We start from the raw sequence: 26,852 nt of genomic DNA on the forward strand, positions 1-26,852 counted from the left end.
GGCAGGGGCCCAGGACCAAACACATCCAGTGAAGTTAGTGATGAGAGGCCGCCTGTGGTTTGGCGAAAAGCGTCTGGGGCAGGTGTCAGTTGCTTAGTCCTGTCCAACTCTTTGCGACCTGTCAGGCTCCTCTATCCATGGGATTCTCCAGGCAAGAATACCGGAGTGGGTTCCTTCTCCAGAGGATCGTCCCAACCCAGGGATTGAACCCGGGTCTCTTGCATTATAGGCAGATTCTTCACCGTTTGAGCCACCAGGGGAGTCCACTCTCAGGGGCGGGAGATGGGCAGAATCAGACTCAGGGGAAGAACGGCTGACCAGACCTGAAGCACTGAGACACAGCTTTGGCTTATACTCCAGCCTCTGGTGAGTTTGGTCCTAAGATACGGATGAACCCCAGGGCTGCTGGCCCAAATTCAGTTGCTGGATCTGCAGTGCTGGACAAACCTAGGCTGGGTGCATGCAGGGTTATGGCTCTGCCTCGAGGGCCCCGGCAGCTGGCGCTCTCTGATCTGTCTCTCTCATGGCACTGCTAAGTGCTCCCTGGGTATCTGCATGGATCCCAAAGTACAGTTTTCCCCATGTGATGCCAAAGGCTTCTTATTCTAGTGGTGTGCTTTAGCAGCCTATGTACAGGCTTGGCAAAAGGGGGACCCTGTGGATGCTGACAGTTATTTAGGAAGGAGGGTCATCACAGAGGCACAATCCTAACTGGAGAAGAGACATGAGTGAGTTCCTAGAGCTAAAGAAGTGGAAATGGTACCTCATTGTATGACAGCTGCTGACAACGCAGCTACAGGGTATTTGATGTAGAAGTTCTGTTTCCAGTCTGGAAAAGGCAGGGACAACCAGGCAAGTGGAAAATCTGTCCAAGGCAGCATTCTCCAGTGCTTCCCACATGGGGATTAAGTGTGAGGGGTAACTTCTGCCAGGAGAAGGCATTCAGCCCAAAGGAACAACACAGGTCAGGGCCTGCAACATTGCTGGGTTATGAGTGACCTGAGCACAGCTCTGTGACATATGTAATTTTGCTGGTGGTAGAAAACACTTCATAATTTTTTTTTTTTTTTTGATAAATGAGAGGAAGTAGTTGTTGACATCAAAGAGGCTCATCAAGATTCAAGTATTAGGTGCTGGTTATGTTTCTTTAAGCTAAGAGGAGATTCTTTCTCAATGTTAGCAAGCAGTAGCATGTAGTTAGTATTTAACAAGTATTCTAGGAATTATTTTAAAAAGGGCTTATGCTATTAGAAAACTAAATGGTATTAATATGGAATATCTGTCTGGATTGTGCAGATCCATTTTTGAATCTTAGTCATCTCTGCTGGGGAGGAGCCCAGGGAGGCCCACACTCCTCAGCACCACTCCTCACTTGAGCAGGCACATCACTGTGAGTACTTCCGATGTTTTCTCTCTGGGATGTCCTGTTCATCCAGTGTAGGTCAGTGGGGGAAGTGACATGTTAACAAAAAGCTCTGGAAGGACCTCCATGTCCTTATAGCATGAGAACTCAGGAGCCAGAGCTCAGGGAATGTTATAACTGAATTCCTGAAATCCACCAAAATTTATCTGTTCCCCTCCATATTATCAAACACTGTCCAGTCTGAATTCCAGAGGTGGCCGAGAAAGAGAGGGGCCTGGAGGTCATGTGAGCCTGCCTGCTGACCTGGATGATGGATGAGATTCCCGTTTGCGCTGGGCGGTGGTGCCTGATCCCCACGCCCCGACTTACCACTGTTGCTCCGCTTCCGCAGGTCATACCCGTCTCCTGGCCCGTCAGCCTCTTCGGGAACCTCCACGAGATCTGAAGTCTTGAAAAGAGAGTATAGTAGCGAATGAGCAATGTCATTTCAGTGACTCAGTGAGTAGAGACTGTGATACCAGTAGAAGAACTAAGGTGGAATTTGCAAGATACTGTCTTAAGCATCTCATCATTGCTCTCTTGTCTGTGTGGCTAACTTCAGAGAGGCTGTGTACTCCCTCTCGGGCACTGTCCCTCCCTCCTGGTGTCCGGGGCAGGCTCAGGGGCTGGCACAAGAAAGGTGCTCAGTGAGAGGTGAATGAGTGCCTACATGCACTGGCCACAGTTAGGCTGCTTCCCAGGAAGAGACGACAGAGAGAAATCAGAATTCCTGCCCACATCCTGTTACTTAAAATGTTCAGTAGAACTATATAGCTCTTTCTAGGTGAGTGCTGAACATTAATTCTGGAGAACAAGATGTACTTTTGAGGGTTGCATTACTTAGGTACGAGTTAAAGCCTATTTCCATTGCTGCAAAAAGTAATTGTTTCACTAACATCAATACTTTTTCTGCCCTTTCTTATGTATAGGAAGAGTTATAGTCATTATGGGGCTTCCTTGGTGGCTCAGACGGTAAAGAATCTGCCTGCTTTGTGGGAGGCCTGGGTTTGATCCCTGGGTCAGGAAGATCTCCTGCAGGAGGAAATGGTTACTCACTCCAGTATTCTCACGTGGAGAATCCCTTGGACAGAGAAGCCTGGCAGGCTAGAGTCCATGGGGTCACAAAGAGTTGGACATGACTGGGCGACTAACACTTTAACTTTTTTTTTCATAGTCATTATTTAGGTTACAGAAATAACAACAACAATAATAAAGCAGCACTCTAAATAGCTAATTATAACCAATCATCTATTGCATGCTGTTTTTAAGTACTTTATATGAATCGTCTCATTTATGCTTCACAATAATTCTATGATAGACCTATTTTTCAGGTAGGGACCTGAAGCCCAGAGAGAACTCAACTTGAGGGCTCAGAGTACCTAAGTGGTAGAGCAGGGCTTAGGCCTCTGGCATCGTCTCCAGAGTCCATGCTCTTTTTTTAAAATAGAGTTGATCTACAGTATTATGTTAGTTTCAGGTGTATAACATAAAACTTCAGCATTTTTTGCAGATTATACTCCATTAAAGGTTATTTCAAGACAATGGTTATAATTCCCTGTGCTATACAGTATATCCTAACTGCTTATCTACTTTATAATTGCTTGTATCTGGCGACCCCATTGGCCTAATTTGTCCCTCTCCCCTTTGGGAACTATAAATTTGCTTTTACATCTGTGAGTCTGATTCTGTTTTGCGTGTACATTCACTTGTATTATTTTTTAGATTGCACATCTAAGTGATATCATACAGTACTGGTCACTCTCTGACTTATTTCACTAAGCATACCATCCTCTAGATTCATCTAAGCACTGGGAGATGCTTATTTTTGCTTATTTTCTTATTATTTTTTGGCCATAATACACGGCATGTGTGATCTTAGTTCCCCAACCAAGGATCAAACCTGCGCCCTCTGCAGTAGAAGCACAGAGTCCTAACCACCAAAAAAGCCCCTCACCTCTCTAAAAGAGGAATTCAGGGGGCCTTAGAGGAGAGTCACATACTTTTAAAACCATTTACATCTTATTAGAGAGGAACGAGTGGGCCATCCTAGCTCTTCTCCTCAGCTCTAAAGTCCTATAATACTGTCTTTCTGAGACCGATTTCTTGTTACAGTTTAGCTTTAAGATTTGTTTCAGCCATTCTTCCTTTCATGACACATCAGAAAAAAGAAAAAAAAAAATGTCACAGGGTCTCTAAGTCACTTGGACCCTTTTCCTCTGAAGCTCACTGTTTCTGAACAAAAGTTGCTATTATGATGTTAATTTAATCTCACAAAACTGAAGGTCATTCCTAAATGAGCTAACCAACTCCTAGAAAGTTTTTGAATTTGGTTTCTGCTGGCTTTCCCAAAGCCATCAAGCTTTTTATATTCTACAGCGTTTGAAAGCACAAGAGAGGAAACCTAATAATTTAGAAACAGCCAGGCAGCCACTTCCCAACAATGTAAAGCAAATGCCTCTATAGCCCTGGAAGAAAAGAAACCTTTGCTACGTGAGAATATGTTCGCTTCAGGACACTGCCAGAATGGCAAGAGGCTGAAGTTCATTACTACTGACCCTGCAGGAAGGAAGCAAAGTCATTTTAAAGTAGTGATCAATTGTTTCTGTTTGCTTCCACCAAGGCAAGTTGGGCTCCAGGGAAAGAGTGAAGTGACAGATATTTAAGCACAATTTGATTTGTCTTTGTCTCCCTGCAGCTCTCAGAACGATGCCTTCACAGAACAAAATTCCAGGAAATACTTACTGGTGAAACCAGTGCCAGGAAATATAAGTGGACTATGATGAACCAACAAGTTATTGACATACAGCAAACTATGCTTTTTTGCCCCTAAAACCAGTCTGTAGGGTCGAGACACAGACACGAAAGCAGACTGGACATTCCTCAAGTGTGCCTGTGATGTTCCTTCTGCTCCAAACCAGTCACAAATGCAGAGATGATGTTCACTGCCTCCTGCCGAGTGTTCCCTGCCATGTCTCTGTGCTAAAACTAGCTAACCAACTAGTCAGTGGAGCCAGTTCTAGCAGAGCTCAGAACTGCAGGAGTGGACATTGCTGCTGATGTGGGCAGGTCAGACCGATCTCTGAGGCGCCTCCTCTCTGCTACGGAGCTGGGTGGCATCTTGGGGGATTCACAGAAATTCTGGTTAGGACAGCCAGAGAGGATGATGATACTAGGTCACAGAGATGCACAGAACATTCATTTTTAGGTCAGCTCAAACGAAGGAGCTTCCCTGGTGGCTCAGATGGTAGTAAAGAATCTGCCTGCAATTCAGTCCCTGGGTGGGGAAGATCCCCTGGAGAAGGGCATGGCAACTCACTCCAGTATTCTTGCCTGGAGAATTCCATGGACAGAGCAGACTGGCAGACTACAGTCTATGGGATCACAAAGAGTTGGACGCGACAGAGTGACTTCACTACTATACTACTCAGCGTGGGAGAGGTGCTGGGGGAATGCTGATGTGTCCCGTGGAGGGAAACACCTCATGCCTCTGGGGAGGGCAGTGTTTGTGCGAAAGAAATCAAAGGGTGGATCTTGCCTTAAAGAGAAAGGACAGAACATGTGAGAAAGGGCTTATTCTTGAACTGGGATGTCACTGGAAGGAGAACTGGACACAGCTGGGACATTCCAGCTTCTGCCCCTTGTGTGGGTTGAACCTTTCTACGTGTTGGCAGATATGCTGTCTAATGGAGGGAGAGGTACACGGGGGAGAGTCAGGATTGTGAGGCCAAGAGTGTGGTCTCCGAGGATCTCTGGGGACCTGCCACAGAAGTTACCCTTCAGTGCCCCAAGGCACTTGGAGCCCCCTTCGGAGGCTGCGTGACTCCTGCGGACTCCCCTCCTGATGCGCCCTGAGGTGCTCCAGGTCTGCCCTGCCTGGGACCACGGCGGGTTCCCTCAGTGGGGAGGAGGCAATCACCGAGGTTCTGTGAGGCGAGTCGGAGCCGCTGCCCGAGCTGCTCTTCTTTGTCCTCTGGGCCAGCGAGGTGCCGAAGCGGAGGGTCTCATACACAGGGTCCACCTTATTGCCGCAGGCTGCGACAGAAGAGAGAGCTCATCTGAGACAGGGTCTCCTTAAGTCACAGTTGGGGACACAGCCAACCACCGACCACACCTCCTGGGTTAACGACGCCAGAAATAGGTAGGTTCTGCACAACGGACCCGCTCACCCCTGGGAGACCCCTGGGGAAGTGAGGCTTCCGTGGTCAAGTATCCTTGGGGGTGTGCACCTCCCTCCCATGACATGATGTGCTCCACCGCACTCAGCTGTCTCTGCTCCCAAACGTTCCCTGACTAGCTGGCTCTCCTCTTTGTTGTCCATCCCCAGGGCTCCAATGCCAAGGTTCTTCCCAGAGACCGGCTTTATTTCCTCTAGTGAAAGGCTCTGCTTGCCAAGGTACAAAATCTCGTGACACAAAGCCGGCAGGAGGAGGCAAGCGTTTGGAAAGAATGTCACATTACTAGGCTTCCTGAATGTCTAATTAAAAGCTTTCTAGTTTGTAAATTTTTAGGTTAAAACTTGTTCCCCTTGCCTCTACCAAAAGGCAAACATAAATGTAGAGGTTTTCAGAAAGAAAGAAAACATAGAAGTAAACTGAAAGATACTGCTGAAGAATACATTCAAGCTAGAAATATCCATAAGACATTATTTGTCCTCATTAAAGAATAACCATTATTCACTGAGTTCCTTCCATGCATTGGTCTTATAGTGTGTCTCTGTTTATTTTCGTATACAAAGAGCTATGAAAAGCAGCCACGGCTGTTCTCAGTGTGTAGGGTCCAGCAGGTTGAGTTACTTGCTCAGATACACAGCTGGCCAGTGTGGGAGCTGGGCTCTGACCCAGGTCTAGGGGAAGCCATGCTTCACACTGCTTCTACTCTGCCATGGTGCTGAGAGCTGGCACAGCAAGTTAGCAGCCTTTGGGACCTGGGTGTCTCTCAAGTTTCATCATGGGAAGGAAAAAAACTTCAGGGGAATTTGGTCCACCTTCAGCTTCCCCTCCAGCAAAACAAACGACCATAACCCAGTTAGCCACCAAATAAATGCACTCCGCCCTGCCCCTGCCACCCCTAAACTGCTGCTGTGGCCCTGGGACCCGGGAGGAGAGCAGCCGCCAGCTTGGATGTTGCTGCTCACCCCCACTCAACCCAACCAGGTCTCAACTCACCAATCGGCATAACTTCTTTAATGCATCCAAACTGTTCATGAATGAGCAAGGGGGAGCTGTAGTAACGCCGAAACCCCTTTGGCTGGAGAGAGAGAATGGGCAAGAAAAGGGTTCAGTGACACTGCTGAGATGGAGACAACCACTCGAGAACTCTAAAAATGAAACCAGTTGGTTTCTCTAGGGACACCTCCCTGTCGCCCTTTAAGATGCTGACATGGCCTGTAATTTCTCCTTGGTGGGGGCAGGGAGGTACAGTTGTCAATAAGCAAGCTCCACTCCCTCCAGAAAGCAGGCCCCCAGCCCCGCCCTCCTGTCCTGCCTCTCCTCTGCCCCCTGCCTGCTGCCGCCTCCTTTCCACTGGGCTCATTAGCCCCTAGGATACAAATGGACCCTCATGCATTATCTCACCACATGGTTTATTACACTCATTCAAAGGCCTGGACGTGGGCAAGTGGACCTCACAGGGAGACCTCAAGTCCCTTGTATGTCTGATGAGCTCTGTGTTCCAGATCCCGTTCTGTTTTCCTGAGACCATGGTCTCTGCCCTGGCTTGCGGGAATCACCGTGGGAGGAGGAGGAGGAGGTTGGGGGAGCAAGTGAGGCAGGGGTTTTGGAGAAGAGGATACTGCCAGTCAAGAGTACAGAGAGGAACTCTAAAAATCCTGCCTTTCTGTACCCCAGGGTCAAAAGGGAACTTCAGGGCCCTGCCCCTACAAGAATCCCAGAATCCTCTCCAACATTCCTGGCAAGCGTTCCTCCGGTGAACACTGCTGGGGACGTGGGTGGCAGGAACTCTCACTACTCCGGGACGGACGACCTTAGTGACATTATCTCTGATTGTTAAGATGTGGAAGCTACTGATCCGAGGTGCTTTCCCTGGAGCCATAGAGGACAAAAAATTCTTCCGTGTGACAGATCTTAAGTTTTTCTGAATCAGCTATCATGACCTAAGTATCTCTAGGGCAGACATTCTTGGTCCCTTCTAGTAACAGAGTTCTTTGGCCATCCTAGTTTCAAATATTTTCAAAAGTGTTCCGGGTGGCTGTCTATCATTGTAGCACCAGTACGGAAGCCCACTCCTGAGATGGGACATGCAGCCAGCATGGGCCAGGCCGAGGCTCCCTCTCTGGGTTTGGCCGTCACGATCCACGATAGTGGTGTAGATTTTTACCACTCCACTTCTGTGGGGTGGTTAATCTCCATCTCGTTCTTGATATCCTCTGAGCTGTCAGCCCATTAAACTGGGACTGAGGAGGTTCCTGGGATGCCTGACTTTTACTTTCAAAACCTGGACAGTCTCGGGATATGGGACTTGAGTGCTAACACTGACAAAGTCCTGACCCAAGACAAGTTGTCCACTTTACTAAAGACCCTGAGTTTTTTTCTACACACAGAACTTGCACCTCTTCAGTTGATAAAGCTCCTCCTTACTCAATCCTACTAGGAAGCCAGGCTGACCAGCCAGAGATCTGGGGTGGGGTTGAGGGGTGCTTTCTGGGGTCCAGTTCCCAGGGTGCTGCCAGGAAGAAGTTTGAATGGAGTGATTCTGTGATTTCATCAGGCAGGCAAGTGCCCTGAGCAGGGGTTCCAGGGTACACTCTGGGCACGAGCCCTTACCAGCTTGCCCATGCACCGCTGGGGGGCCAGGCCATCCATGCACTTGTGGTGGATGCTCATCTTACAGGCCTTGCAGCGCAGTCCGTGCTTAGCATTTGTTCCTGTTGGATATATGGCGAGCTTTGGTTAGGACACAGTGTACTTTCCCAGCTACTTGTATGAATTCTTTCCTGTGACTTGTGCAAAGCTTTCAAAATGGACAAAATATTATGGTAAATTCTTTTACCTTCTTCCCTATTTTCTATGCAAAGTATCAGCTCTGGTTTCCCTCCACTCCTTTCCTGTTCATTTCTCCAGGAAACCTCAATCTTCTCTGCTTTCATCACTCATTCAATTCAAACTCGCAAATCCCACTTTCTCGGCTCTTCCTATGGGTCACATTTCTGCTCTTTTACGTACCTCACTAAGTAGCCCAAGTCCAGACATTCTGTCCATTTACCTGAATTCCTATCACAGAGTCTGAACTCTTGGCCAAACTCTCTGGAAAATGCCCAATGCAGGGGGAACAGTGTGGTCTGTGTGAAATCAGGGCTGATGAGGCTCTGAGGTGGGGGAGAGAGGGCTCGATCACACACCAGCCTTGGCCTGGGGGAGGAGGAAGGGCGGTGGGTGGCAATTAAACCACCTCTGCAGCGAGTCACTTAGTGTCCTGGGACAGGGTGCCATAGCACGCTGAGAAGAAGGCAGAGGAGGGGACGACAGGAGAGAGGCACCCAGGGGACGGTGTCGCTGTACCCACGTACCATGTACCCATGGCAGCAGTGCTGGAACGGCACGGGGAGGACAGACCAGGGCGCTGGATGTGGCAGCTTCAGGAAGAGGGGGGTGGAGCTTTATTGTTTTAGAAAGTGGCTAGAAGGAGACAAGGAGAGGATGTTAAAATGGGCTGTGTTGTGTCTTCACTGAGTCCAGGAGAAAGGGTACAGATGGCACAACAGGTGCTATTGGCTCTGATTTATTAAAGGGAAATAGGTGCTTGGCTTCCAGGTGGGCCTTAAAACTGGTGCCGAAATGCATTTCACAGTTAGATGACCGAGCAATTCAATCCTATTAGGAAAGAGGAAGGGAGGTGGGAGACTGGAGGGAACACTCCTTTGCAGAGCTGTTTGGGCATTAAGAGTTTCATCCCTAAAACGATCCTTCTCTACATAATGAGAAGAATGTGGTGTTTTCTTCTCAGTCTCCTCCTACTGAGAGGGGTTTGGAGGAGATTTGGATGTAGGGCTGTGGCCACACCCTTGGGAGAGTGTAAAGGTGAGAGAGATGGGTGACCAGTGGTCCTGGCAGCCTGTCTGGGAGACACAGGCATAGAGGCGAGACCTGCATCCTAAAAACTCGTCAGCAAAGGGTGTGTGAATACCTGCTGTGGGTCACACTGAATGCTGCCTGAGAAGACCAGCTAGAAAGGCAAAGGGCCTCCCTCAACAGGAATTAGTATGTCCATATACCCTGACACCTGAGGCCATAGGTCTCCCTCTGCATATCGTAGTTGGCAGGCAGGTCTGGTGGCTCAGATGGTGAAGAATCTGCCTGCAATCAGGAGACCTGGGTTTGATCTCTGAGTCAGGAAGATCCCCTGGAGGAGGGCATGGCAACCCATTCCAGTATTCTTGCCTGGAGAATCCCATGGACAGAGAAGCCTGGCAGGCTACAGTCCAAAGTGAGGAGAGCTCGAGATACGTAAGACCCACCTCCATCTCCTTCTCCTCATCCAAACCACCACCATTCCTTGTCTGGACTAATTCCTGACCGAATTGTATTTACCTGTATTTATGTTCCTCCCTGGTGTGTAGAAAGGCCAGACAAACGTACTCAAATCCGCTCCTCCTGCTTAACTGTCTCTCAGGAGGTTGTCCCTGCCTTTCTGATGTTATACAAAATGCTGACCGTGGTGGCAAGACTTTGTATGATTTGGTGGGAACCTTCACCAGCGTGCAGCTACACGGCCTTTTTCAGGTTCCTTAAATGCACAAGCTCTTGATTCTCCAGGAGTCTTTACACATGCTGCCCTGTGTGTGTGGAATGCTGTGCCTGTCCCTCCTCATTCGTGTTACTGCTCCTCATTCTTAGGGTGGCTTGTCATTTCTTCAATGAAGGCCTTAGCACACTCCCCTTTCCCTGTCTAAATTATATTTTTTCCTATTAGTCTTTTCATGGCACTCTGTTGTTATCTTTCACAGTATTTATCACAATTATTACTTATTTGAGATTTTTTTTTTCCCATCTGAACTACGAACTCAGTGAGGCTAAGGACCGAGTCTGTCCATTTGCCTCTGTATACCAACTGTGGGTGTGGTGCCCCATAAACATACATTAAAGAAATTAACGAACAAACTATTTTATCGTCAGTCACACACGTGCTGAAATCAGTAGTGACTGATTCACATAATTAATTGAAGTGGTTTCACTGATGGTGTAGAAAAGCATTTAAGAGCTGAAAGAGGATTTGGAGAGCATCTGTTTCACAGGTGAGGAGCCTGAGGGTCCAAGGGGTAGACTGACTTGCGTTAGGTCCGAGGAAGTCCTGCCTAGTTTCACTCTTTCTGGACTGGATCCAAACATTTCCTCCTTTTATTTGATTGTTTCACTGACAAGAGGTTGCACTTGGGGATGTGGTAAGTCGCTTCAGTCGTGTCTGACTCTCTGTAACCCCACGGACTATAACCCACCAGGCTGCTCTGTCCATGGATTTCCCAGGCAAGAATACTGGCATGGATTGCCATGCTCTTCTCCAAGGGATCTTCCTGACCCAGGGACGGAACCCACATCTCTTATGTCTCCTGCATTGGCAGGCAGGCTCTTCACCACTAGTGCACTTGGGGATAATGAAATGACAAAATAAGGAAATATGAGAACCTGACATTCAGCTAAGAAAAGCAACAAGAAAACCCTTGACAGGACAAAGTCCTAGAAACTCTTCAGGAGGTATTACCTGAAAATCCCATCCTGAAGGCACATTGAACAAAAGAGCGTCTGCTATTACAAACACAGAAAGTTGAAGTGACATATAAACACACCACAAATTGCTGGATATGTGTGTTTGTTCATAAATACTAGTTGGACAGTCTCTTTTTCACTTTGACAATAAGCACTTAGTTGAAAGACTGCAATGCCTTCAAAAGACTGGACTTTGAAAGCAGTAACTTAATTTTTGTTTTCAAATTGAAGAATGCTATTTGTGCCTTATCTGAGAATGTAACTAAGAGCTTCAAAGAGGAAAGTTATTTCATTGTGTGCTGGACTCTGAAATAGAGCCATTATATATTAAGGTATATTTTCCTTCAGACTGGAACACTGTAATTTCAGTTTTCCTTGTTTTTTCTGACACACTCCACTGTATTGAGTCAAACCACTAGCAATTATTCGGTTTTAGGTGTTCCAATTTCTACCGTGTAATAACAAGAGTAATTGAGGAGGGAAGCTTGTATTCTGTGACTTAGAGAATAGTTCAAAGGAATAATTTACCTCTCAGCAGTGGCTTTAGTTTACTGTAGCAAGATATGGAGAAGCTATGATCTAACTTGTTTTATTACCACCAACCTCCATCACAAAGGCATCACTGAACATGACCCTTATGCCTCAGTAGGGTGGGAAAAGTATGGTTTTAAATTTTAATCTCTCACGCAGGCTCTTTAAACTAACATTCTTGGAGCCCCAGCTGTCTTATCCTCAAATGGAAACAGTACTAGCTACTATCAGGGTTGCTAATAGTAACAGCATCATAACATATGCAAAGGAGATAACATGGGTTTACATACTTGAAAACATAAAAGTATAAGTGGATTTTGAGTAAGCATGGTGGAAAAGTCACAGGAGTTTTCTACTTACTCATACCAAAACTCCATTAAAATTAGCAAGGAAAAAAAGATGGTATAGACCCCAAATAATAGGATTATCAGAACGAGTTGCAAGGGTATAAGAAAGTTCAACATACATTTGGAAGACAGCAACTAGAGGTATTGTAAGAAGTTTAGCAGAAGAGATGAAGATTGGATTTCTCAACAGCAACTTGGAAACTAGAAGATCGTGGAGCTTTAAATACTGTGGAATTTCAAATATCTGAGAGAAAATAATTTCCAACCTAGAATTTTATACCCAGTCAAATTACCAACAAGTATGAAGGTAGCATAAACACATATTCAGATTTTCAAGGAATTAAAACTGTTTACCTTTCACACACTCTTTCTTAGAATACTAGTGAAGAATATGCCTTAAAAAGATGAAGAAATAAATCAAGGAAGAGGAAAATATCAGATTCAGTGTGCAACACAAGAACCACATAGAGGAGAGATAAATGATGTGCACACAGGCCCACACTTTAATAGCCCTAAACAGGGGCCACAGATGAAATGAGGCTAGGGGGAAAATGAAACTTCAATGTTTATGGAGCTTTTAAAGATTTGGGTATCTTAATAGATATGGCATTTGATAGGTATATGGGGGCATATAAAAAAACAATTACAGGTGTATGAAAAGTCAAGGAAATGATAAAGGCAATTTTTAATTTGGGGCAACATAAAACCTGTGCAAGGAAAGAAATGTAATAGTACAATACTTGAATCAGATGTCAGCAACAGGGACTTCCCTGTGGTTAAGAATCCTCCTGCCAATGCAGGAACATGGGTTCGATCCCCAGTCCGGGAAGATCCCACGTTCCCTGGGCAACTAAATCCATGAGCCACAACTACTGAGCCTGTGCACTCTGAAGCCTGTACTCCACAACCAGACAAGTCACCACAGTGAGAAGCCTGAGCACTGAAACTAGAGAGTAGCCTCTGCTCACCCCAAATAGAGAAAAGCCCTTGCAGCAATGAAGACAGTACAGCCAAAATAAATAAATAGTTTTTAAAAAACTTAAAAAAAGAAGTTAGTAGCCGTCATAAAAATGCATAAAATGACCAGTTAACACCAAATTGTGATATAACTACTTGGAAAGGTGAGAGAACAAGGGAGCAGCAAAGATTGTGATATTACCCTTATGAGGAGGAGAGAGCGAGAAAGACAGGAATAGGCAAGGATGTTGGAGGGTGAGAGCTGCATCCTCTGTACAGCAGGAAGCCAAGACACATTTGATTTGTCAATAAGTATCAATAGTACTGGAAGCACAGGATTTAGAGATATTGACATAAAGGCCAGAAGCAACTATTAAAGAAGATGAAAGTGGTTGCCTTTCAGAAGCAAGATGATACAGTCTCCACTGTAGTATTTTCAGTACTATCTTTAAACTAGTCTCCTACACTACTGTAACAAAAAACAAAAGTTGAAGATGCTGGAAACTGGGTCAGGTCAGCCCCTTGGAATGAAGTGGTCCTTGGAACATGGAGACATAGGGAGGATATGGGGCCAGCACATCAGTTCTTTCCTGGGATATGAACTTCTAGGATAAATCTAAGATAGCTCTATGAGTTACAGTTGAAAATTGTTAAGAATGTGAGCTATGATATTTAGATGGATTTTGGAATGGATCGATGCAAACAAGTACAACACTGATTAATTGTTGGGCACCGAGCTATTTTATGAGCCTAGTATCATTTGCCATTATGGATAAGTGAGCTGTCCATAGAAAACCAAGTGCTGAAGCTCCAGTGAATGAAGATGTTTATACAGAGATGTTGGGAGAAAATACTGAAGGGGTTTTCTGAATGCAAATGACTGAAATAACTACAGTGGATGACAGGCTTTTTAAAAGAAATATCGATTACAGATATCTAAGAAACAATTGGCCAGGCTCATTTTGATAAGATTTTGCCACTGAGGTACTGCTTAACCCTTGGTTGAATTTCATATATTAATAGTATCAGAGTTAAAGATAAAACTGTGGTTGCACTTGAGGTCATTTACCTAGAGAAATAATATGGAGAATGAGTAAGAAAAGAAAGGTATAAGAAAATAAATGTAATCATAATCAGTACTTAATTTAGCAGTGAACAATAGTTATAATTGTTACTGATAGTTTGCTTCCAGACTGTAGAACCATAGAATCACTCCTACAATTTATTTGAAAAAATTAATAAATTAGACATTAGGAAAGATACTTTATGGGACTTCCCTAGTGGTCCAGTGGTTAAGACTTTATCTTGCAATGCAGGGGATGTGGGTCTGATCCCTGGTCAGGAAACTAAGATTGCTGCAGAGCAACTCAGCCTGTTTGCTGCAGCTACTGAGCCCGAGTGCCATAATTAGAGAGTGTGCACTGTAACAAAAGACCTGATGCAGCCAAAATAAATAAAAATAAATAAATATTAAAAACAGAAAGATACTGTGATTTGCGGGAAAAGAAACCTTAGAATTATATATCTAAAAGTATCTATAAATACATAAATATTTCTTGGATTACATACAATATATATAAAAGATTCAAAGGTAAATATAGATGAGATAGTTCAGAGATGTTCCAGGTCCCTGTTCATATTGGTTTAGCTGCTGGACTCCCCTCAGCCTCGGGCAGGACAGGCCAGGCATAGGAGAGGAGAACGCAAGCAAGCAGGAGACTGCCGGCATCAAATCTGCAGTCTCTGAGGACCAGAAGCCTGGATCACAGAATGGCCTCTGAGCCAGAGACGTGAGAGCAAGAGATGTGAGAGCAAAATCCATGGGCGAGTTTTCAGTGCCTGGGCAGACCAGAGGCATTTAAGGGCTAGGGACTACGCAAACAGTAGTAAAGATGACAGTATTTTTAAAGTAAAGGTGGTAACCAAACCTCTGCTGGGTAATAAAAGCCGGTAATATAATGCAGCTAGCATTATTCACGGGCCATTTGCCTTTGAATAAACACTAACACAAGAAATGAAACAGAATTCCTTAGGATCCCCTCCGTGACGGGACCCCTGCCGACTCTCTTTGCTTCATTTTCAACAGGCCCCACCTTGATCTCCTCCTCAGTTTTACCAAATCATTTGTGGCTCCTGGCAAATGTGGCCGGATCACGGCACTCGAGGGTTGCTCACATGCCTTCTCTGCCTTTCTTGTTCAGTTGCTAAACAGCGTCTCATTTTCTTGAAGCCCTTCTAAGGATTTTTCAAAGCCTCCTGCACACACATCCTCCCTGCTTCCGCTGTCTCAGGACCCACACTGTCTTCTGTGCTCTCATCGCTGCCAGGTACCTTTCACAAGGGGCCCTTGATAAGGAGTATCTGCCTCTAGAACCCTTGTGGCCAGGAGAAGGCTTGGCACAAAGAAGATTACTGCCCATGAGGAATGATCAGCCTTCTCAGACTGGGGCCAGAGAAGCACCCAGGCTGAGAAAATGCTGAGGCTCCACCGACCATGTTATGGAAGGAGTGAGGCTCCTTCTGTGGCTCCTGGCCCCTGGGGGTTTGTGTAACTGTCTGCTTCTAGTTGCCTGCAGATCTTTACTGCTTGGGCTTCACCTGGCTGGCTTGCTTTTCATGCCAATATTCCAGTGTGACTGCATCCTGGTTTGCTGGGACCTAGAACTCTCCAAGCTTCTGGACCCTACAATCCAGGCCAGATACTGTTTTACCTGATGCTTGCCTGACCTAGGAAGAGGGCTGAAAGTCAATCCTGGGAAATCACCCCTTCCATCTCTACCCCTGGCTCTTCAAGCCCTCCTCAAAGCAGCTGCTGACAACTACTTGGACCTGTCCTCCTAGAGTGGTGTACTTGAAAGAGCTGGAGCTTTGGCAGTAGGGCAATATAGCTTACACTGCCCCCAAACTTTGGGTATCACTCAATAGTTAGAAAGTTTTCTGATAAGGGGGGAAAAGCAGGAAATTTTTCCCATCACAGTTGAACTCTAGTCATGAGACCTTGATTAAAAATAACCCATGCTCTCTCTCCCCTACCATGAGTTCAACTGAACAAGATGGTTTCCAAGTTTTCCAGGAAATTCACTAATATAGTCATTCACCAGTGACTTGAAATACCGTTAAGCAAGCAGGAAGGATCATTAAAAATATGAAGACCCCTGGGCCACCTTTCCCTGAAGACTATATTCCCCACTCCCTGACACATTACATCTTTTCCAACTCCTTCCTAGCTTAAAAAAATTAATGGCATTCATTGTTTATAAATGCCTCTGTTGATCTTTCCTATTTCGGTTCCTGACTGCTAGTGGAAAAACTCTCCCCACTTCTCCCGGCCCTCACCCGCACTGAGCTTCAAAAATAGCAACAGGAGTTGGGTTGGTTCAGGGCTTTTTGTTTCGAGTCCGTAGCCTTTGCCCTCCGGGTCATCAGTTCATGGCCTAACACCATGGCCAGCAAACTTTCCTTCTGTTACATGTGTGTGGCTTGAAGTTTTGAGGCCCGTCTTCCTGAATGATCACTTTCTCATGACCGTCTGGAACACCCCTGAGCTCGATATAAATGATCTCTGCTGCTGTCTTCTCCTTCTTCTCTTCTCTGAGGTCTGCAATTTTCACAGTCTCGTTGGCTTTCTTCAGAATTGTTCTTTTAGCTTAGGGCTCAAGAATTTGTATTTATCCTCAGTTTTCCCAAGAATGGATTGGCTAATCTCTGCTATACCCCTTCTCTCCATCCCCAAGGTGCCTTCTATTAAGCTCAACTGTTCATACAAACAGATATATTTAACCATAGTGAATAATTTTTGAGTTTTATACTCCACAAAGAACATTCACTTGTATCAATTTATTTATCAGTAAATTCCATGAAGTAGGTATTGTTATTTTTAATTTCATTTGTAAGACGCTGGGATTAAAAGATCCTCAACACTGCTGAGAAATGCAAATCAAAACTACAATGAGTGGACTTCCTTCACGGTCCAATGGTTAAGACTCGGCACTCTCAATGCAGCAGGCCCAGGTTCGATCCTTCATCAGGGAACTGGATTCCCAGTGCTACATTAAGAGTTCTCATGCTGTAACTAAAAGATCCCAGTATGCCACAACTAAGACTAAATAAATAAATAAATATTAAAGAAACCACAATGAGGCATCATCTCATACTGGCCAGAGTGGCTATCATAAAAAAGTCTACAAATAATAAATGCTGGAGATGACATGCAGAAAAAGGAACCCTCCTACACTGGTGATGGAAATGTAAATTGGTACAGTCACTGTGGAGAACAGAATGGAGGTTCCTTTGAAAACTAAAAATAGAGCTACCATATGATTGAGTGATCCTACTCCTGGCCATATGTCCAGAGAAAAACAATTCAAAAAGACACACACACTCCAGTATTCACTGCAGCACTATTTACAACAGCCAGGACATGAAAGCAACCTAAGTGTCCATCAGCAGATAAATGGATAAAGAAGATGCGGTACATACAGACAACGGACTATTACTCAGCCATAATAAAGAATGAAATAGTGCCATTTGCAGCAACAGGGATAGACCTAGAGATGGTCATACTAAGTGAAGAAAGCTAGATGGAGAAAGACAAACACCACACTATATGGGTTATACGTGAAATCCCAAAACCGATACAAATGAACTTATTTACAAAACAGAAATAGACTCAAAAACATAGAAAACAAATTTATAGTTACCAAAGAGGAGCCACAGCAGGGATAAACTAGGAGTTTGGGATTAAAATATACACCCACCACTATATATAAAATAGATAAGCAACAAGGATCTACTGTATAACACAAGGAACTATACTCAATATAATAATCTATAATAGAATAGAATGTAAAAAGAGAATATATACTTATGTACATGACTAAATCACTTTGCTGTATACCTGAAATTAACATAAGACTGTAAATCAACTGCATTTCAATAAAGATTTTTAAAAAGACATTGGGATTGAGGGAAGGTAAATTAATTGTCCAAGGTCACTTGATGTACCAAATGCAGAGCAGAATGCAAATACCCATCCTGACCTCTCTGCACCATTGTGCCTCTCTGCTGGATCTGTCTTGAAGCTCTGTGTTTTGAATCTGCTTGCAATGATCCTCTTGCAGGTGTTCACCAGTGCCAATGATGATGACCGTCAGGGCAGTGGACAAAGTTCCACTTCTACAAATCTGATGGTACAGAGCCCTTTGCCTTGTCAGCTGCTGGAGATTTTAGCTTCAAGCTAAGGAGTGTGAGTACAATTCTTTGGGTAGGGCAAGCGTTTCTAAGAAAAGCAGGAATTCGAAGGCAGTTTGCTTTCAGAAGAGGGTTGCTGCTAAGTCGCTTCAGTCGTGTCCGACTCTGTGCGACCCCATAGATGGCAGCCCACCAGGCTCCCCGTCCCTGGGATTCTCCAGGCAAGAACACTGGAGTGGGTTGCCATTTCCTTCTCCAATGCATGAAAGTGAAAAGTGAAAGTGAAGTCTCTCAGTCGTGTCCGAGTCTTAGCAACCCCATGGACTGCAGCCTACCAGGCTCCTCCGTCCATGGGATTTTCCAGGCAAGAGAACTGGAGTGGGGTGCCATTGCCTTCTCCATCAGAAGAGGGTTGGCAGCAGTGTAAAGGGGATGAAGTGGTAGAAATGGATAAGAGAACATAGTTTAGGAAGTTCTTGAGACAGTTCAGGTGAGGTGTGCTGAAGCCTGGACTGGGGCAGGAGCAGCGGGAACAGAGGAAGGACCTGGCTGTGGAAAAGTCACAGAAGGAGAACTGACAGAGCGTTCTGCTCATGGGTAGGGTTTTTAGAGAGAGGGGTTGGGAGGAATAAAAGATGGCCTTGAGGTCCTGGGTGCTATGAGCCCCAGCAGAAGAGGCCAGCAATAAAGCAGCAGGTTTTATGGGGGCAGGCGATGCTGTGGGAAGATGTAGGTGTTTCCGCATCCACATGGCATCTGGGCACCAGAGTTCTGGTAGCTGACGTGAGAGACCAGAGTCTTGGAGAGAGGCTGGCCAGCAGCAACACATACCTCCAGGATGGCAGGACAGGACAGCAGGGATCCCCGGATCTCACTGTTAACTGGGCATCACTGTTTTGGGCACTGTCTCATTGAATCTCTATGCCACATCTGTCAGAGAGGTATTTCTATTTTTAAAATGAGAAAATGGATGCTCAGAAAACATTCCGTGAAATCTCCTTCCCAAAGAGGGCTGTCAGGGTGATCTCACCCAAAGGGATAGAGTCCTTCTGGGTCAAAGTCCGGCTGATTTACTGTCTCTGGTTACAGCCAGTCATTCTTGTCACTTATCTTTATGGCCTTTTGGTGCTTGGATATTAGATTGTAAGGGATCAGAATGAAGCAGATGTCAACTCTTGAAACCATGTTCTTGCCATGTTAATGGAAATGCGCATTTCCCTGACTGGAGGTGAAGTGTGTGTGTGGTGTGCACACAAGCACACAGGTATATACATGCACACTCCTGTGCTTGCCTGTTGTCACACTGTTGGGGCAAGGAGTACAGGGCAGCTATAAGCGTCTGGGTTTTCTTTCCAGGTAAGCTTAGCACATGATAGAATAATCTATGCTTTGTTTTTTCCGGTTCAGCAACCAGTGTCTGCATCACAGTGCATAAGAAAAGTGTAAGAAAGTGTTAGTCATTCAGTTGTGTCTGACTCTTTTTGACCCATGGACTGTAGCCCGCCAGGCTCCTCTGTCCATGGAATTCTCCAGGTAAGATTGCTGGAGTGGGTTGCCATTCCCTTCTCTAGAGAATCTTTCCACCCAGGGATCGAACCTGGGTCTCCAGCATGGCAGGCAGATTCTTTACCTCCTGAACCACCAGGGAAGCTAGTGTATAGGTGTCTCCCACAGACACAGACACACACACACACATACACACCTGCCGGATGCTTTGAGCCCCAGACACACACAAAGGGCTGTCCTATTTTCTTTCATTGCTGGCCCAGTTCTGTCATTTATGTGATATCCCTGTAGCTTTGCAAGCAAAGGGACCTTTCTAAAGTAGGTCAGTGGAGCATTCCCTGCCCTACACACATCTTCCAACAGGTCTCTGCCCCACGTCTGTAACAGGAGATGGCCTGTCCCCGGAGATCCCTAGCTTCCAAACACAGAATTAATCATGGGTCCTTTCTACATTTGTCTGTCATAGCTTGGTCTTAACTTCAAGCAGGAAAGCATAAATCAGCAACATCACAGTCAGGAAAACGTTTTGTAGCTGCAAGTTTAGAAAATGCTTAAAGTGTATCCAGAATGCACTGTCTACTTTCTGTCTCAACTCCACCTTGACTAATTTCTCTCCTCTCCTTCTGCCCTAGGCAGCTTTTTAATTTCTTGGCAGGTGGGACAAGGAGAAAATAAATGAAGCCCAGAAGGTCTCAGGAGAACATGGAAGTATATATATTCAGAATCTCTAGCTGGCGACCTGGACCCGAAGGGCATAACTAAAAACATAACAAAATACCACCTTGAATTAGCATCCTCCCCCATCAGGCCAGGTATTTATGTACTGAAAACACTCTCCTGTATTGTCATTTCTCTCCACTAAGGTATGATCTTGAAGGGCTCCTGAAGTGCGGATCTCTTCTTTGGGGCACAACAAAATTATCATTTCTCTGAAAATCACCTCAATGTCGTGATTCTAGAAATCACCAAAACACTTGCAAACATCATGATGGATGACTTAGGAGGAGCAGTCTCTTTTCTCTGGCTACCTTTCCTTTTTTCACATTTTCCTCCCAAATGTGATCATTTAAGACTTTGGTCAATTACTAGTAAAATGAACAGTTCACAGGAATGAAGTCCTGCATTTTCTTTCTTACACTGAGTGGATAGCAGCAGTGTCTGGCAACTTGGGGAATTTTTATGCATATAAAGATTCATCACCACATGGTCCCTTTTTTAACAGTCATGAGATGTTTGAGGACAGCATGGGAGGCAGTGTCCATGTCATTCTAATGTCACAGCACGTGTACCTTTAGAAAAACAATTTTGGACACAGATGTGGAAGTATGGCCAACAGCACTGAGATGAACCAAACTCTAACAGCTTCTTTAGGTCCTGACTTCCCCAAACTAGTCCCCCCAGCAGGATTCAGATGTTCTCCCATCAGTGATGTGGCTTTAGGACATCCCAGTCTGATGCCCTTGGATGGGAGTGAGAGGGTGGGATGGCCCTGGAAGGCAGGCATCATGGGGCCTATTAAACCCACCCTGCCCAGTGGACACTGCAGGATCTGCATGGAAAGAGACCAGTAGGTCTTCAGCTGGAAGAGTCAAGGGCGCCTCCTCACTTCTTCCAGTTTCTACGTAATTCCAGTCCCTTCTCCTTTGGTACCTCCCGGTCTCCTCACTTGAACTTATGAAGGTGTCAGACATCAGCACTGGGCTGGTACACAGTCGGTGCTCAATGTTTGATGGATCTATAGCTATTGAGATTACCCATAGTTCTATCTTTATAATGGTGAACATTTTTGTGTGCAATAAAAATAATCATAATTCTGATGATAATAGTTATTAATGGCTAATCATCCATTTATCTATTCATTCATTCAACAAATTCACATTGAACACCTGTTGCAGGCTGGGTGCCAGGCTTAGCGCCAAGGCTGCCACAGCAAACATGGCACATCACAGAGAAGCGCCCTGCCCTCAGGAGTAAGTGCAGTGACATCTGCCATTCACCTTGTCTATGTGACAGCATTCATTAAGGATTATATTATACTAAACAGAAGACAATTGTAGACAGCTTCAACTTTTAGCTGACAGTAAAATACAAGAGATACTATGATAAAGGAGTCAAAATAAGGAATTAAAAACCCTGAAAGAATGCATAGGAAATATAGGAGAGCAAACAATTTTCATAATCAAAATCCTTATTAGAAGTGAAGGTCAAAGCTGATGGTACAGATGGTTTAGTTACCATCACAAAGCAGCAGTTCTAAGATCTTTGGGTTTCATGCACTAAAGTAAAAGAGGAGACTGTGCAGATAGCATCAGCGAGAGCAGAGTGGACAGCGGACAGAGCTGCAGAACAGCCTGAGGGACAGTAAGTGGAGACCATGAGAATTCCTGGGTTGGACTCTGCTCACCATTCTGCCCCAACCTGCGAGAGGTTCATCAGCTAAGCAAGGGGGCCCATGGCAATGACCTCCCTTATGCCTTTGGTATTCACAGCCTCTGGGAAAATATTACTGAACAACTGAGAAACAAAAATAAGAGCTGAAGAATGGAGACATTATGTAAGAATAGAGCTGGTGGTAAATACTAGAATCAGTTAAACATGGAAATGTCTAAATTGACGTACAAATCTTCTTACAAAAAGGTATATGTATCTTAAGGTTTATTCTCAATCAAATGTCTGAATTGCAAAATATTGGAATAACAATAAAACTTTGGATTGGTAAGAGTGTTGTACCTATTTACAAAAACAAGAAGTTGAAACACTATTGCTGGAGGATGGGAGTTGTGATTAAAACCTCAGTAGGCTTATTTGGAACAATAGAGCAATAAAAATACCATATTCTCACTTTTTAATAAATCTAAAATCCAATTATGTTTATTTTCAAAAGAAGCACACAGAACGCATGACAAAAAAGATTTGAAATTAGAGGTTGATAAAGGTGTATCAGGCAAATACAAAAAACTTAGGTGGAGGCATTAATAGTGGAATTCATGACAAAAGTATTCAGAACACTTGCTGACATAAATCACAACAAGATTTTTTTTTTTACCCACCTTCTAGAGCAATGAGAATAAAAACAAAAATAAATAAATGGGATCTAATTAAACTTGAAAGCTTTTGCACAGCAAAGGAAACCATAAACAAGATGAAAAGACAACCCTTGGAATGGGAGAAAATATTTGCAAATGAAGCAACTGACAAGGGATTAATCTCCAAAATATAGAAACAACTCATGCAGCTCAGTATAAAAAAACAAACAACCCCATCAAAAACTGGGTGGGAGATCTAAACAGACATTGCTACAAAGAAGACAAGCAGATGTCAAGAGGCACATGAAAAGACGCTCAAGACCACTAATTATTAGAGAATGCAAGACAAAACTGCAGTGAGGCACCACCTTACACTGGTCAGAATGGCCATCAACAAAGAACCTACAAACGATAAATGCTGGAGAGGGTGTGGAGAAAAGGGAGCCCTCCCACACTGTCGGTGGGACTGTACATTGATACAGTCACCATAGAGAACAATATGGAGGTTCCTTAAAAAACTAAAAATAGAACCCCACATGACCCAGCAATTCCACTCCTGGGCACACCTGGAGAAAACCATAATTCCAAGACACATGCAGCCTAATGTTCACTGCATCACTACTTACAATAGCCAGGACATGGAAGCAACCTAAATGTCCATCAGCAGAGGAATGCATAAAGAAGATGTAGTATAGGTACACAATGGACTATTATTCAGCCATGAAAAGGAACAAAACTGTGCCATTTGCAGAGATATGGATGGACCTAGAGACTGTCATACAGTGACGTCAGAAAGAGAAAAACAAGTATCATGTATTAAGGCATATATGTGGAATCTAGAAAAGTGGTACAGACAAACCTATCTGCAGAGCAGAAACAGAGACAGAGACATAGAGAATAAACGTATGGACACCAAGGGGGAGAGGTGGGATGAACTGGGAGATTGGGGTTGACATATATACCCTACTATGTATAACATAGAAAACTAACGGGAACCTACTGTATAGCATAGGGAACTCTACTGAGTGCTCTGTGGTGACTTAAATGGGAAGAAAATCCAAAAAAGAGGATATATATACACATATCACTGATTCACTTGGCTGTACAGCAGAAACTAACACAGCATTGGAAAGCAACTAAACATCAATAAATTTTTTTAAGTGTTCAATGAAATTGGATATCATTTTATTTGGCTATGGATATAATTCACAAGGAAGGAGTCCCTGCTATGACCCTTTGTGCACAGGGTAACTTCACATTAAAATACACAACACAAAGGAGAAATGAAGAGAAAATTGTCAGATGAGAAAATAGGGCTTCTGGGCCCAGCTTCCTTTTGGGCAGAGTGGAGACCTGACATACCAGGGGAGCAGCTTTCAAACGATTAGGGAGTCTTCCATGTTCTTCTGTTTCTGTTGCTGGGTCTTTAAGGCTGATGACTTTTCTTCCCACTCATTCACTAGTCTTTTTAAACTACTCACCATGAGCCAGGTGTGTGCTGTGCTGACTGCTGTGGGAATAGGCACCTACATTAGACCAGATCATGCCTTAAAAAGAAATAAAAAATAGTTCTGGAAAGAAGGTATCTGGCAGTAAATAGAATGAACTCTCTTGGAAAAACCTCCTTAATTGATGGAATGGACTTATGCAATGAGTTAGTTATTCTCATAGTACATATTGACTTGCTCAAGTCTTTAATTCCAATGAGATGCAGAGTACCACAAGGAAATTCAGTGCTCTCCTGAAATGAGTTATTACAGACAGTTCAGTGTAAAGACAGATGGAATATATGTAGTGGGTGTCCAGTGAAGATGAGTCCCCGACACTAACTCCTACTGCTAAGATCTAAGGATGGCAAGAGTGGATCGTTTTCACAGAGAAAGCATTTTCCTTCTAACCAAGTATGAGAGGATTCTCCTAGTCTAAGACTGGGTCCTGAGTCCCGTTGACTCAAAGGATGTGGCGTTCAGCCTTGGGGCTGGTAAACACACCCGACTGCCTACTTCTCTCATGTCTCCATGAAAAGTTGGCTTGATCATCTTTGGTTTGCATAGGTAACACCATTTCTGGGACGGAGGTGATCAAAAAGGCTAGTCATGTCCTGGAGGCAAGATTAGATTAGTAGGGGACAGGTCAGCAGGGGAGGAGCAGTCTCAGGTGTCAAGTCCAAGGTCAAGGGCAACACTGGCACCAGGATGGAGTAACTGCATCAAGGCCACAGGCAGAGAGAGGTGGGCAGGGAATGAGACTGCGGTACCCATCTATTTGTATTGCTGCCTTCCTGTGGCAAATGTTTAGCCTCTCCAGCTCTCAGGCCAGGCAGTCAGGGGAGGCACACATGTGAAGCCTTGTAAACCCAGCTCTGCATGTCTGCTCCAAGTTAGAAATTCTCGACAGTGAGGATGCTGGATCCTGTTAAATAAATGTCCATCAGCTAGAAACTACACAAGTGAGATTTGATTTTTCTTGGTTATCATTAATGTCATCCTTGGTTCTCAGTTGAAAGGAAAAAAAAAAACAACTTGCTTTAATATATTCTCTGGAATGCCATTCTAGGGGGTTAACAGCAGGTGGTTTTTCCTTAGAATTTAGAATCTGAAGATGACCTGTGGCTTGAAGAAAACAAAGCTTCAGTTGAGTATGTAGAGACAAGACATTAGGTTTGCAGAGTAAAGAAACAGGCGGGACTTCCCTGGTGGTCCTTTGGGTAAGAATCCACCTGCCATTGCAGGGGACAGCGGTTCAACCCCTGGACTGGGAGAATTCCACATGCTGTGGAGCAATTAAGCCCGAGGGCTGCAACTACTGAGCCCATGCTCCAGAGCTCATGAGCCACGACTACTGAGCCCACGAGCCCCAGAGATCATGCTCTGCAACAAGAGAAGCCACTGCAGTGAGAAACCCATGTACTGCAACGAAGATCCAGTGCAGCCAAAAATAAAAATAAATAAACGGATAAAAACTAAAAGAAATGAAAAGGGGAAGATCAGTCAGCTGTGCTCTCTCACAGATCACAAGTCCTGTGCAGTGTTTCGGGAAGGATGACGCCCATCAGCCTCTGCTTCACCTAACTCCTCACCTCTCCTTGCCTCCTTCCCGTGCTGTCTCTCCTTACCTGTCTCCTTTGGCCTCACATCACCTCTCTAATCCCTTTTCTCCATTCATAGAAGGAGTCTCTATTTGCTTTACTTGGTTTTCATCTTTGAAAAGAGCAGTGTGCCTTGTTGATTGTTTTTATCTCTTTCTTAAGATAAAAAGGCAGTTACACTATACATTTAATTCCAGAAGAGAAAAGTAGAGATTCTCTTTAACACAGAGCATTTTGGGGGGTGTGATTTTCAAAACAGAACCTTTCCAAACTGTCGCTGTACTTGAGGTGTACCTGGAATCCTCCTTAGGGTTAAGGAATGTTACATTCCTCAGAGATGAATTCATTTCCGTTACTTGTTTTAAGAACACACGGGCTGTTTGTCTTTTCACACTCGTCACAACGAAATGGAAAATAGAGACTCATGATCACCTATTTAAAGGTTATGAATAGCAGTGCCTTGAAAAGGCCTGGTGGAAATCTGTGTGGAAACTGAAAGTGAAGCATCAGATTCCAAAGCAAGGAAGGCAGACACGAAAACCAAGTTGGAGACCAAACTGCCTCAGAGTTCTGAGCATGAGATGATGAACAACCTGCCCCACCTCCCCCGCCCTCCATCCAAACCCCTGCCACGGGAACAGTCAGGAACCAGGCATCACTTCCAGATGCAGAAGGGACATGGAAGGTGGTTCAGCTCCAAGAGTCAGCAGTGTCTCCCAGACAAACAAGGCTCCATGAGGCAGAGCCATCCTAAGCCTGGTGACGGGCTGCATTATTAACATTTTTCACCCTGTCCTCTGCCAGTTGTCTCTGCTGTTCCTGCTGCTAAGGGCAGAGTGTATTCTCCATTTGTAGACAAGGGTTTGACCCACATCCTTGGTGGAGTGCCCGAGGAAGTGATAGGGCACCATCTCCAACCCAAGGTCCTGGGGAGCTTTGTACAGTTCCACTTGTCCTTGCCATTAGAAGGACGTGGCTTGACAGACCATGCATCCAAGGAAAAGGTGAGAGATAAGGAAGAGACAGAAGACGCACTAATTGAGCTGAGTCTGTATCAGCCGAACCCCAGCAGATCTGAAGATGCTA

At 44.8% G+C, this 26,852-nt stretch overlaps 1 protein-coding gene across 2 annotated transcripts in view; it reads right to left on the reverse strand.

Moving 5' to 3' along the window:
* Positions 1-26,852, reverse strand: part of STAC (SH3 and cysteine rich domain) — a 113,317-nt gene that overhangs the window by 37,056 nt on the left and 49,409 nt on the right. For both annotated transcript variants that reach the window (XM_027522966.1, XM_027522967.1), the window contains exons 3-6: positions 8,185-8,285; positions 6,568-6,649; positions 5,319-5,434; positions 1,733-1,811 (exon numbers count right to left, since the gene is read on the reverse strand). In XM_027522966.1, coding sequence (XP_027378767.1) covers positions 1,733-1,811; positions 5,319-5,434; positions 6,568-6,649; positions 8,185-8,285 — 378 coding nt within the window. The remainder of the gene's footprint in view (positions 1-1,732; positions 1,812-5,318; positions 5,435-6,567; positions 6,650-8,184; positions 8,286-26,852) is intronic.

The sequence above is a fragment of the Bos indicus x Bos taurus genome, chromosome 22, assembly GCF_003369695.1.
Source record: "Bos indicus x Bos taurus breed Angus x Brahman F1 hybrid chromosome 22, Bos_hybrid_MaternalHap_v2.0, whole genome shotgun sequence".
Taxonomy (NCBI): Eukaryota; Metazoa; Chordata; class Mammalia; order Artiodactyla; family Bovidae; genus Bos; species Bos indicus x Bos taurus.